The 13,107-nt window shown below is 34.2% G+C and overlaps 1 protein-coding gene across 2 annotated transcripts in view; it reads left to right on the forward strand.

Moving 5' to 3' along the window:
* UBA6 (ubiquitin like modifier activating enzyme 6) overlaps positions 1-13,107 on the forward strand; it is an 83,607-nt gene that overhangs the window by 25,399 nt on the left and 45,101 nt on the right. For both annotated transcript variants that reach the window (XM_032847603.1, XM_032847690.1), the window contains 3 exons: positions 3,157-3,251; positions 3,793-3,904; positions 10,612-10,692. In XM_032847603.1, coding sequence (XP_032703494.1) covers positions 3,157-3,251; positions 3,793-3,904; positions 10,612-10,692 — 288 coding nt within the window. The remainder of the gene's footprint in view (positions 1-3,156; positions 3,252-3,792; positions 3,905-10,611; positions 10,693-13,107) is intronic.

Genomic DNA, 13,107 nt, shown 5'->3' on the forward strand with positions numbered 1-13,107 from the left:
TTCACATAGTGATTGACAAGATTCAGTGGCAGGGTAGTTCCACTTCACATTCTCACTTCAGTTCCTTGCTGGCTCTTGGTTGGAGGTTACCCTCAGTTCTTGAAATGTTACTTGTTCCATAGGACAGCTCGCAGTGTGGCAGTTTGCTTCATCAGAGTAAGCTAGCAAGAAGACAAGAAAGGGAGTGTCCTAGCAAAACAAATCACAGTCTTTTGTAACCTAATTTCAGAGGTGACATTTCATTATCTATGCTTGTTTGCTAAAAGCAATTCACTAGTTTATGAATGTTAGGAAAGGGAATTACACGAAGACCTGAATAACAGGAATTGGGAGCCATTAAGGCTTACAGTCTTACAGCCTGCCTACCTCAGTCATCAAATATCTAGTTAGAGTTCTAATTTTCCCAGTTGTCTTATGAAAATTTTATTTGTTTTGTTCTAATCAGGATCCAAGTCAAGTCCATGTACTGAACTTGATTTCTTTCAATGTAGAGATTGCCCTTCCCTGATTTTTTCCCTTACAATGTACTCGTAAATGAAACCAGGTCATTTATCACATACACATCTGCCCTTGTATTTCCTGTAAACTGGTAAGTTCTACCCAAAGATTCAAATTCAGATTTGGGTTTTTTTGGCTTTTTATTGCTTCACAGATAATTTTGTTTTCTCATCAGGAGAAAATCATCTCCTGTTGGCATCTGTTGGCCTTATTTTTCTGATTATTACTAGCTATTAATGATCATTGCCTAAATTCATTATTTCATTAGGGCTAATGACATTCTAATTCTGTCATTTTTTTTTTATTTATTAGCTAGAATAATATTTTAGACTATTTTCCATTCATCACATATTTGGTTTCACTAAAGTGTAGTTTGTACATGTTTAAAAGGCAGAATAGGGGCACCTGGGTGGCTCAGTGGGTTAAGGCCTCTGCCTTCGGCTCAGGTCATGATCCCAGGATCCTGGGATTGAGCCCCACATCGGGCTCTCTGCTTAGCAGGAAGCCTGCTTCCTCCTCTCTCTCTCTCTCTCTCTCTGCCTGCCTCTCTGTCTAATTGTGATCTCTGTCTGTCAAATAAATAAATAAAATCTTTTTTAAAAATAAATAAATAAAAATAAAAGGCAGAATAAATACTTGATTTTTTTTCACCCCTTATTTACCAGGTTTCAAAATCATTAGTTTCCTGTCATCCCCCAACAGTGACTAGTGAAATTGTGTGGCATGTGTGTGCATGTGAACATCATGACAAACATGGATTTAAACGTGTATAATTTGTTTTGATCAGTGTAGTTGTTATTCTCATTGATGCTCAAATTGTTTCATCTTGCCTTATTGGGATCTTCATCAAGTTCTGGAGTCCTTCAGATACAACCCTAGTAGCCTTTGTCACTGATGGTAAAGACTTTTCAGTGGACAGAGCTAGAAAATTCACCATGAGTCAACACTGAAATTTCTGAGTTTCAAGTTTAGGATGATAGCATTTTACCTCTTTAATTTTGTGATTTTGTATTTGTATCTCTTCTCTTACTCTGAGGGTTTGAGTCTTAATGACAGGGACCTAATTATGTATTTGCTTTATCCTATGTTGTATTATACCTATTTATGACATAACTTTAGGTTAACAGTTTATTGTTAATAACAATATAATTATTTAACTCACTTTATGATTTTCTTTTTTATCCTTAGGAAAAATCCCATCCAGATTTGGCAGGCAAATTAACTACTTTTTAGAAAGTAGTAGTAGTAGATTCTTAGGGATCACTTTTTTAAATTTAACTTTTACTATCATAAGACATACATAATTCAAAGTGGAAATAACAGTGGCACCTAGGTGACTTGGTCGGTTAAATGTCCAACTCTTGATTTTGGCTCAGATCATGATCTCAGGGTATGAAATCAAGTCCCACCTTGGGCTCTGTGCTGGGCATGGAGCCTGCTTAAGATTCTCTCTCCTTCTCCCTTTACGTACCCCCTCCCCGGCCGTATGCTCGTATTCTTTCTCTCTTAAAAAAAAAAAAAAAAAAAAAAGACAGTAGAAATTATAAAGCAAGGTTTATTCAGGTTAGTCTACTTTCTCTCTATCAAACTCCCTCCTTCCCTTATTAGATTGCCCGCCTTTTTTTCATGTTTTTAAATATAAGCAAATGCATACATACAAATATGCAAATCCGTATATGCATGTGTATACATATTTATCCCCACTTGCCTTTCTTAGATAAAGTGTCATACTTGCCTCCACCTTGCTCCTTAACACTTAACAACATATCCTGGGATTACTCCCTAATGATAAATATATATATTTCAGTCTTTTTTTATAGCTGCATGGGTATACGTGTATGGATGTATCATATATTATTACACAGTTCCTTGTTGGTGGACATTTTTACTATCTTCAGTCTTTTCTATTACAAATAATGCTACAGTTAATACTCTTGCATGTATGTCTTTTTTGTATCTTTCCCAGTGTGTCTTTGTGATAAATTTTTAAAAGTGGGATTTCTGTATCAAAGAATAAAAGCACACTTTTGCTGGAGATTGCCAAATTATTTCCCATTGAGGTTATGCCATTCTATATTCCCACCAATAATATATGAGAATGCCTGATCACCTCATTCACCAGTAGAGTATATTGTTGAACTTTTGGATTTATACATTCTGATGAATGAGAAAAGGAATTTCATTCTTGAGCAGGGTTGAACCTGCTTAAATTCTTTAATAAAAGGCCATATGCATTTCTTTTTCAGTATACCCCATGTTCTTATACCTTGTCCCTTTTTCCGTAAGATCTCTAAGTAAGTTAAAAATGTTCTTTCCAATTAGTCAGTTGTCTTTCTTACTTTGAACATAGAGCATTTGGAAATGTTTGCTTTTGTGAGTTCTTTTGATTTTTTGTATTTTGATTAATATAGCATGCTACTTTCCTAAATTAAAATTCTCTTATGGTTTAAAGTAGTTTTTCCTTTAATTTTCCTGGATTTCCAGGTGTATATGGTCATACTCTGTGTGAATGAATCCAACTTTGTATGCTTCCCAATTCTAAAGCTTTTAATTACTTTGTATTGTTTATTACACAGGATAATTCTGATACAATATAAATGGTATTGGAGATAGTTGTCTTATTCCTGACTTTAACAGAGATTTTTCTCTTTTTCAAAGGCACTTACCATTCATGATACAGAAAAATGCCAAATGTGGGATCTAGGAACCAACTTCTTTCTCTGTGAAGATGATGTTGTTAATATGAGAAACAGGTGAAGATAGGATATTTTGATGTATTATTGTAGGATTTTTATTTTTACTCTTGCAATTACTTAGAATATTTTCTGTGTCCAGAGCACTAGTTCATTCAGAGTTGTTTAACTCATCCATTTATGGTTGTGTTTAACTCAACCATAAATTCACATCACCGTAGAAAAATAAGTGTTAATATATACGTAAATAATTATATATTTGTGAAATTTTTAAGATATTCATATTGCTACCTAGAAATGAATTTAAGATTGTTAAGGGTCTTTATTATTAAAAGACTTAATATGGAACCATAGGGGTACACTTTGAGATTAATATGGTTTACTATGGAATATGACAGTATGCTACATCTCAGGATTGTATAGTTATCTGTAAAATCTTATCTTCTTTCTTCCTTTATAGTTTTTTAAATTTCCACTGAAAGTTTCTAACATTCAGGTTTCTCTGATGTTGTCAAAGTGTCCAAGTATGAGAGATTGGATATATTGAAGGAAAGAATAGTAAAAGTCTTTTCTTTTTTCTTTTCTTTTTTTTTTTTTTTAGGGCTGAAGCTGTACTTCAACATATTGCAGAACTAAATCCATACGTTCATGTCATATCATCTTCTGTTCCTTTAGATGAAACCACAGATCTCTCCTTCTTAGATAAATACCAGGTTGGTACTCATATTATATTTATATTTTGTATGTTTTATACTAGATGTTATTGACAGATTATAAGGCAAATTGTTACATGTTATTTTAGTATATAATTAATTAAACCTAGTCTTTTGAACAGAACAGAAAATTTTAAGTTAAAAGACTTCCTTTAGAATAACATTTTTCTAATGCCTCATTTTAGGGAACACCCTGAGAACTACTGACAAAACCATTACATTTAACTAATGGTTTTGAGTAATGACCATATACATGTGGAAACCCAGCTACTGTCACAGTAATGTTCATAAAAAACTACCCAGCATGTATTTCTAGCAACATGTATTTCTTTCTCCTGCACCTACACGTCAGTTGGAGTTCAGCTGTTCTAGGCTGAACTCAAAATTGCAGAGTCTGTGTTTTGTTCTGTATGCCTCTCTTCTAGAACCAAGAGTCCACCAAGGACATGGTTTCATGGCAACAAAAGAAATGTATAAAGTCCAACTATCTAAGCACATTTCAAGCTTCTGTTCATGTTACTTCCATTAATATTTCATTGGCCAAGGCGAGTCACATGGTCAAGCCCGAAGTAGAGGAGCAGGAAAGTAGTACACTGCTTTTCCTAAGGCAATAGGCAAAGGATGATGTATAATCCAATGGCAGAGGAATAAAAAATGCAGATCAACATTCAGTCTACTTTAGTTAAGATTAACTTTAGTTAACCTTAAATAGTAACAACAATTCTCCACACCTTAGATGTTTCAGAAGTGACTATGTTAACCCTGATTTTCTCTGCAATTAGATTATGATATTAACCCATTTAGAGAGAAGCACTCTGTTTCTCCTTTACTCAGTACTTTTGACACTGTGTGACCATGTGTGTGGGTTTTTACCCAACCAAGCAGTTCTCCAACTCCCAGGACACCTAGTTCAGTGTCCTACAGTTCAGTTCAGTTTTGACACTATACCTGGAGAAGATAGCTTCACATCCCATACAGTAAGGATTCATTTCCATGACAGCTCCCTTTTTGCCCCGTTTCTGACATGAATCACAAGTCAAGGTTGTTATCCTGTGCTTCTAAAGACTGGCTATAAATCAGAGATTCCCACACCCCCCTCCCAGGGTCTAATTAATTTGCCTGAGCAGCTCACAGAATGCAGGAAAACAGTTTACTTACCAGATTGGTTTATTTAAAAAGCTGTAATTCCAGAACAGTCAGATGGAAGGGATGCATAGACTAATGTATAGGAAAAGGGGCACACAGCTTTCATGCCCTCTCCAAGTATGGCAGCTTCACAGCACCTCCATGAATCCTGAAAGCTTTCTGAGCCGCTAGTTCAGGGATTTTTATGAAGGCTTCATTATGAAAGCACAATTGATTACATGATTGATCTTTAGCAGTTAAGTATATCTCCAGCCCCTGTCTTCTCCATAGAGGTCTGAGATGTAGGACTGAAAGTTCTGAATTTTAAATCACAAGGTTGGTTTCCCTAACAATCAGCCCCCCATCCTTAATGACATCCAAATGTCATTTCATTAATCTGAACTCAGGTGTAGCTGAAAGAGGCTTGTTATGAATAACGAAAGATGTTATTTCACCTTTATCACTCTGGAGCTATTTCAGGACTTGGGACAAAACTAAATACTGTGACAAAAGATGCCTCGAATGCCTCGACAGCTCTTACATAGGAAATTACAAGAGTTTTTGGCTCTATGTGCCAGGAACTTTGGATAATGACCAAAAAGTATATTTATTATTATAATATCACACCAATTTTAAAACCAGCATAGGCTTCCATTCTGGACTAGATAACTTGAAATCCATCCTCTACAAAGATGCATAATGGACTTTCTAAGTAAAATTGTTTAATAGACTTCCTTGTTCTAAATTTTTTTATTAAAGTATAATTAAAATTATATTAGTTTCAGGTATACAATATAATGATTCAACAATTCTGTGCATTTCTTAATGTTCACCATGTTAAGTGTAGTCACTATCAGTCACCAATGTTATTACAATATTATTAATTATATTCCCAGTGCTGTACTTTTCATCTTTGTGACTTACTTATTTTAGAACTATAAGTTTGTACCTCATACCTCATCATCCTCTTTACCTATTTTACCAATCCCCCTATTCATCTCCCCCCAACAACAACCATTTTGTTCTTTCTGTTTGAAGGCCAGGATTTTTGTTTGCTTCTTTGTTCATTTCTTTTATTTTTTTGGATTCTACCAACAAATGAAATCATAAAGTATTTGTCTTTGACTTATTTAATTTAGCATAATACTGAGCAGGCCCATCCATGTTGTTGCAAGTGGCAAGATCTTATTCTTTTTTATGGCTGAATAATATTCCATTATAGCTTTTCCTCCAGTTTGCATTCCCACCAACAGTGCAGAAGTTTCCTTTATCTCCACATCCACGCCAATACTTGATATTTCTTATCTTTTTTATTCTGACAGATGTGACATGGTACCTCGTTACAGTTTTCACTTGCATTTCTCTGATAATGAGTAACGTTGAGCATCTTTTCATCTGTTGGCCATCTGTATGTCTTTGGAAAATGTCTGTTCAGGTCCACTGCTCATTTTTTAATCAGATTATTTGGAATTTTGGTGTTGTGTTGTATAATTTCTTTATATACTTTGCATATTAACCCCTTATCAGATAAATCATTTGTCTTTTCATTTTGTTGATGGTTTCCTTCACTGTTCAAAAGCTTTTGATACAGTCCCAGAAGTTTATTTTTGCTTCTGTTTCCCTTGCCTAAGGTGACATATCTAGAAAAATGTTGTGGCCGATGTCAAAGAGATTACTGCCTCTGTTTTCTTCTGGCAGTTTTATGGATTCGGGTCTCACATTTAGATCTTTATCTATTTTGAGTTCATTTTTGTGTTTGGTATAAGAAAGTGGTCCATTTTGATTCTTTTACGTGTAGCTGTCCCAGTTTTCCTAGCACCGTTTGTAAGAAAACTGCCTTTTCCCCACTGTACATTCTTGCCTCCTTTGTTTTAGATTAATTGAACATAAGGGCATGGGTAAGCATGGGTTTATTTCTGGGTTCTTTATTCTGTTGATCTGTGTGTCTCTTTTTGTGCCAGTACCATAGTGTTTTGATTACCTCAGCTTTGTAGTCTATCTTGAAATCTGGGATTGTGGTACCTCCAGTTTTGTTCTTCTTTCTCAAGATTGATTGAACTGTTTAGAGTCTTTTGTGGTTCGTAGTATTTTTTAGTATTTTTGGTATTATTTGTTGTAGTTCTGTGAAAAATGCTGTTGGTATCTTGAAAGGGATTGCATTAAATCTATAGATTGCTTTGAATAGTATGGACTTCTTAACAGTATTAATTCTTCTAATCCATGAGCTTGGAATATCTTTCCATTTGTTGTATTGTGTCTTTAATTTCTATTGTCAGTGTTTCATAGTTTTACCTCCTTGGTTTTATTTTTAGATTTTTTTTTTTTTGGTGCCATTGTAAATGAGATTGTTTTCTTAATATCTCTTTCTTCTACTTCATGTTGGTATATAAAAAGAGATTTCTATATTAATTTTGTAAACTGATTTTACTGAACATGAGTATCAGTATCATGATGTATCAGTTCTCATAGTTTTTTTGCAGAGTCTTTAGGGTTTTTTATGTATGGTATCATGCCGTCTGCAAATAATGACAGCTTTACCTTTTCTTTACCAGTTTGGCTGCCTTTTATTTCTTTTTCTTGTCTGATCGCTACAGCTCAGACTTCCAGTACTGTGTTGAATAAAAGCAGTAAGAGTGGGCATCTTTAACTTGTTCCTGATCTTAAAGTGACAGCTTTCATTTTTTTACCATTGAGAAGAAAATGTTAGCTGTGCGTTTTTCACATATGGCCTTTATTATGTTTAGGTATGTTCCCTGTAAACCTACTTTGTTGAGAGTTATTACCATTAATGGATGTTGTACTTTGTCAGATGCTTTTCCTATATTTGTTGAGATTTAAATGATTGTAGGGTTTTTATTCTTTCTCTTGTTAATGTGATTTATCATTTTGATCCGTTTATAAATATTGAACTGCCCCTTGCATTCCTAAAATAAATCCTACTAATCTTGGTAGAGAGGGTTGTTGTTTTTTTTTTAAAGAGTTTTTTAATTTATTGTTGAATTCGGTTTCCTAACATTTTGTTGAGGATTTTTGCATCTCTGTTTATCAGAGATCTTAGCCTGTAGTTTTGTTTGTTTGTTTGTTTTTATAGTATCTTTGGTTTAGAATCAGGGCCTCACAGAATGAATTTGTAAGTTTTCCTTCCTTTTCTCTTTTTTGGAATAGTTTAGAAAGAATATATATTAACTTCAAGTTTGGTGGAATTCACCTGTAAGGCTATCTGGTCCTGGCCTTTTGTTTTCTGGGAGTTTTTTGATTATTGATTTGATTTTTGATAGACTTCTTTTACATGAGTATCTGAGCCTAAAATAATGTAAGGGGTGTGCTCAGAGACCAAAAATGTACATTAGCCAAAGGAAATGAACTACTTATTGGCTATGGTCACTTTTAGACAGGGGTTGCTGGTTTCAGTAACCACATTTCTTGGGAATTAGTGATAATGCAGAAACAGAAGAAACAAAATAGGTTTACACGAGAGAGAGAAATGGATTTGCAACCTACCCCCTTTGTAAAGTTAGAACCTAACTTTCCTATACAAGGAAAGTGTGGATAAGAACAGTCTTTTGCCTATCAGAACAAGAAGATTGCCTGTTTTCTTTTGAGCTCTGGATGAAAAAAATAATGATCTTCTCTGGGAATTCACAACCATATGCTTGTCCTCACCCGAGTTTGGAGATAAACTTTACTATTCATGTAATCTAAAATTTCCCAAGCTGAGAATTTAACGTACGAAGTAAACTGGTGATATCCTGGAATGCCAGAAAGAAACTAAACAAATACAAAGGAATCTACCTTCAAATAAACCATGGTATATTCCAGTATATAAAGCTCCTTTGAAGGTGAGTTCAGGATACAAAATAACAAGACAGGAAATGTAGTGCAGTGTGATCAAGAGTCAGCGGATATAACAAATAATAGAATTAACCTCCAGGAATTTCAGATAATAGAATAATTGGATACAGACTAAAAAATATAGGTGTTCAAACTGACTGAATCTTAGAAGAAGGAATTAAATATACAGTATGGAAATAAAAAACTATTAAAAACAGGCAGATATGATAAAGGATCACTAGAACTTTTAGAAAAGAAAATATAGTCTTAAAAATTAAAATTCACTAGGTAGATTAAGCAGTGGGTAGATACAAATGGAGTAAGAATTAGTGAATTGAAAGAGCTAAAGAGATTATTGAGACTATAGCCCATAGAAATTAGAGTTAAGTGTGAAAGAGAAATTAAAAGAAATGAGAGCTTGGGCCGCCTGGGTTGCTCAGTTAAATGTCCAACTCTTGATTTTGGCTCAGGTCATGATCCCAGTGTCCTGGGATCAATCCCCCCCCCCCCCCGCCAAATCTGGCTCTCTGCTCATCAGGGAGTCCACCTCCCTTCTCCCTCTGCTCCTCCCCCCGGTCATGCACACTATCTCCCTCTCTCTGTCTCTCTCTTAAATAAATAAATAAGATCTTTAGAAGAGAGAGAGCTTGAATGAAAAGGTTCAGTTCATCAGCTGAAAGGAGAGTATTAGGAAAGAGCAATATTCAAAAAAATTATGGCTGAGAATTTTCCAGCTTTGATGAAACACAAATTAGATTCAGTGAATGATAAGTCTCAGATTTTATTCTGTTTACAAACTTAGTAAGTTAGCCTGTTAATATTACTGGTTGCTGGCAGAAAACATGAGATTCCTGGGTCAGAGACTAAGGACTTTATTACTCAGAACATGGTAAGAAGTATGAGTGTCATGAGATAACTGAGTGGTTCAGTCAGTTAAGTATCTGATTTGATTTCAGTTCAGGTCTTTATCTCAGGGTCGTGAGTTCAGGCCCCACGTTAGGCTCCACACTGCATGGAGCCTACTTAAAAAAAAGTTCTATTTGCTCCAACCCAATTATACAATTAATTCATGGGAATGAGCAGCAAGAAAAAGTCTGGAATGAGAGTCTAGTTCTGCTTTTGCCACTTGATAGATGAATAACCTTAGGAAAATTTTTGACCTTTATGAATCTAAGTTACTTAAGATAAAATCTAATTATAGAAGCTGTAATTATCTCACAGGGTGATGATAAAAAGGTAAGCATTGAAAATTACAATCTGCTGGGGCACCTGGGTGGCTTAGTCGTTAAGCATCTGCCTTCAGCTCAGGTCATGATCCCAGAGTCCTGAGATCGAGCTGCATACTGGGCTCCCCTCTCCAGCTCTCCCATGCTTGTGTTCCCTCTCTCACTATCTCTCTCTGAAATAAATAAATAAATGAAAAAAGAAAAAATTATAATCTGCTATTTTAAAATAACAGAAATTGGTGGTTTCACTAACACTGTCATAAAGCAAAAGTCATATTGTGAATCTGTTGAATATCTGAAGTAAAAGCAAGCTAAGCCAACTAAGGTAACATGTTATTTTTACTTTTGCTATTCCATAACTCTGAAGGTTTTAACCTTAGGATGGACTACAATAGAATAGTATTTTTTAATAAGGAAGACAATGTGTTTTTAGCATGATACAAACTGAAATGCTTCTGATTTAGAAGTGTATTTTTCCAAACTGTTTATTTTCTAGTATTTAATTTCTTACGTTCTTCTTAACAGTGTGTTGTATTGACTGAGATCAAACTTCCGTTGCAGAAGAAGATAAATAACTTTTGCCATTCTCATTGCCCTCCAATTAAGGTAATAGTATCATTTAATAATGACAGGTAGTTAAACAAAGAAGGAACACTTCCACTATTAGAATTTGTAGTTTTTCAGTGCGTTGTATAAAAAGTTTCTTTTTATATGAGGACACTCACAGTAATATTTTCCTCCCTTAATTTTGGCATCATGTTCATTTCCTATTTTCAAAACCAAAATCTAAATTTGACTTATAGCAAATTGCCAAAACTAAGGAAGAAATAAGGTTAGGAATGGAAAGAATAGTAAATATTGACTTCATCATTTAACTTTAAATATGGCATAATGGTGGTTTTCAAGACGTTTATTGGTTCTTGTAAGAAATACTGATTGAGTATCTGCTACAGATACATTGGAGGCAGTAGGAATACATTAGTGAATAGGACAAACAAATTTTCTTACTCTAGAAAATTATCTAGTAAGGAAGATACATAGTAAAAAAGCAAAGAAATACCTAGTTTCAAGTCCGATGAAGAAAAAAGCTAGGTAAAGAGTAGAGTATAATGTCTGCATGATGTTGGGATGGGCACTAGTGCTGGTTCTCTCAAATTAAAGGTCAGGGAACTCCTTTTTGGAGAGATAATATTTGAATAGAACCCTGAATAATTATAAAGAGCCAGCTATAGAAAATGTGGGAAAGAGCATTCAAAGCATGAAGAACAGCAAGTATAAAGACTTACAAGTATAAAAATTCGCTTGGTGTGTTTAAGGAACAGCAAGACGCAAGCAAGACCAAAACGGAATATGAGTACACATTTTCAGAGGATTAGGTTAAGAGAAGTAATTAGAAGGCCATAACTTACATAACTTTGAGGATAGCTGAGTTTTAAGCCCATGATTTTGGCCTGATGTATGTTTTTTTAAAAGATCACTCTGGATATGCTATATGGAAAATAGTCTAGAGCAGTAGTTTTCAAAATATGGTGCAAGGATACTGAAAATTCTTGACATCTTTTCATGGGATCTGCAAAGTCAAACTATTTTCATCATATTATTATAAAATGTTATTTGCTTTTTCACTCTGATTTTCTTATGGGGTACAGTAGAATTTCCAAAGTCTAGATGATGTGTAGTGATACTATTGCTTTGACAGCTAATGGAATGTGTGTGTATTCTTGCGTTTTAAATGTTTCTCAGTTTTAATCTCTAACACAGCAAATATCAATAGTTATAACCTATGAAATAAAAACTCTTTCGGTCCTCAATAATTCTTAAGAACATGAAGGAATTACAAAACCAAAGAGAAAAAAGAGCCATTGAAATATAAGGGTAGAGTAGAGTAGCCCATGTGAGAGATGCTGGTGCCTTAATCAAGACAGGTAGAAATAGAGATTGTAAGAAATCACTGAATTTGAAATATGAGAATAGATGAATATGAGTTGTGAAGAAAAGAATAATCAAGAATGACTTCTAGATTTTTCTGGAGTAATTGAGTTGTGCTGACATTGGAAAGACCAGAAATAGGTTTAGATTGGAAAAATCATAATTGATCCTGTGCAGTTCCATACATATTACTAGCTCCACCTCCTTTGTGGGATTATTTGTTCCTTTGGAAAAAGAAAAAACTGTTCGTTCCTTTGAGGTAGGCACTAAGCCAACAGTCATACTCTGTTAAATAGATGTGGTGAAAATTTTTGGATTGTGGTGTTTACATAACATATTTACATTCTGTGCAACATTTATGCTGTGGTTCACAGTTTAAACAGATGAATAAGACATAAGATAGTAAACTTAAGACAGGGCACAGAAGTTTTACAAAATAATTACACTGAGTTATGAACTAAAATCTTTATTTATGTAATTGATATACACAGTCTTACTTAAAAGTTGTTCTCGAAAGAAAATGTCCTCAAGTTTACAGCTTTTAAAGTTAAAAAGTTTCTAAATTTTTGCTCAGTTTTATTTCATAAAAAATGCTGCGTGTGTCCATTTTGATAGTAAAGGCAGTACATGATCCAGTAGGAGGTAGTCTTCTATTGACTCTTTCACTACTTCATGTAATAAGTGGTATAAATTACTTTAATGGGCTACATTTTTATATCCAAATATGAATATACGAGTTTTTGTTAAAGAAAAATGACTTTATACAGGATCATATGTGATACGGAGTAAGAATTTCCCTTTATTATTTTTAACTCTAAAAATAATTTTGAGCACAAAAACAGTTTCTTTACAGATTTTTGGAATGGAGAGTATTATAAAAATCACTTTTAATAAAACAGTGATTAACAATTGTGTGTAAGAATCTGATTTTTGCCTCTCTTGACTTCGATGTATACTGTCAGTACCTCAGCCCTTTTCTGTTTGTGGCCTTCATTTTCCGCTTTTAGCTCTGTTCTAGTTTCCATTAACTCTACTTTTAGTGAATAGGCACTCTTTTTATTTTCTGAAATGGAAAGTAAAATTTCACTGCTA

The sequence above is a fragment of the Lontra canadensis genome, unplaced genomic scaffold, assembly GCF_010015895.1.
Source record: "Lontra canadensis isolate GAN:19392208 unplaced genomic scaffold, GSC_riverotter_1.0 scaffold1, whole genome shotgun sequence".
Classification (NCBI taxonomy): Eukaryota; Metazoa; Chordata; class Mammalia; order Carnivora; family Mustelidae; genus Lontra; species Lontra canadensis.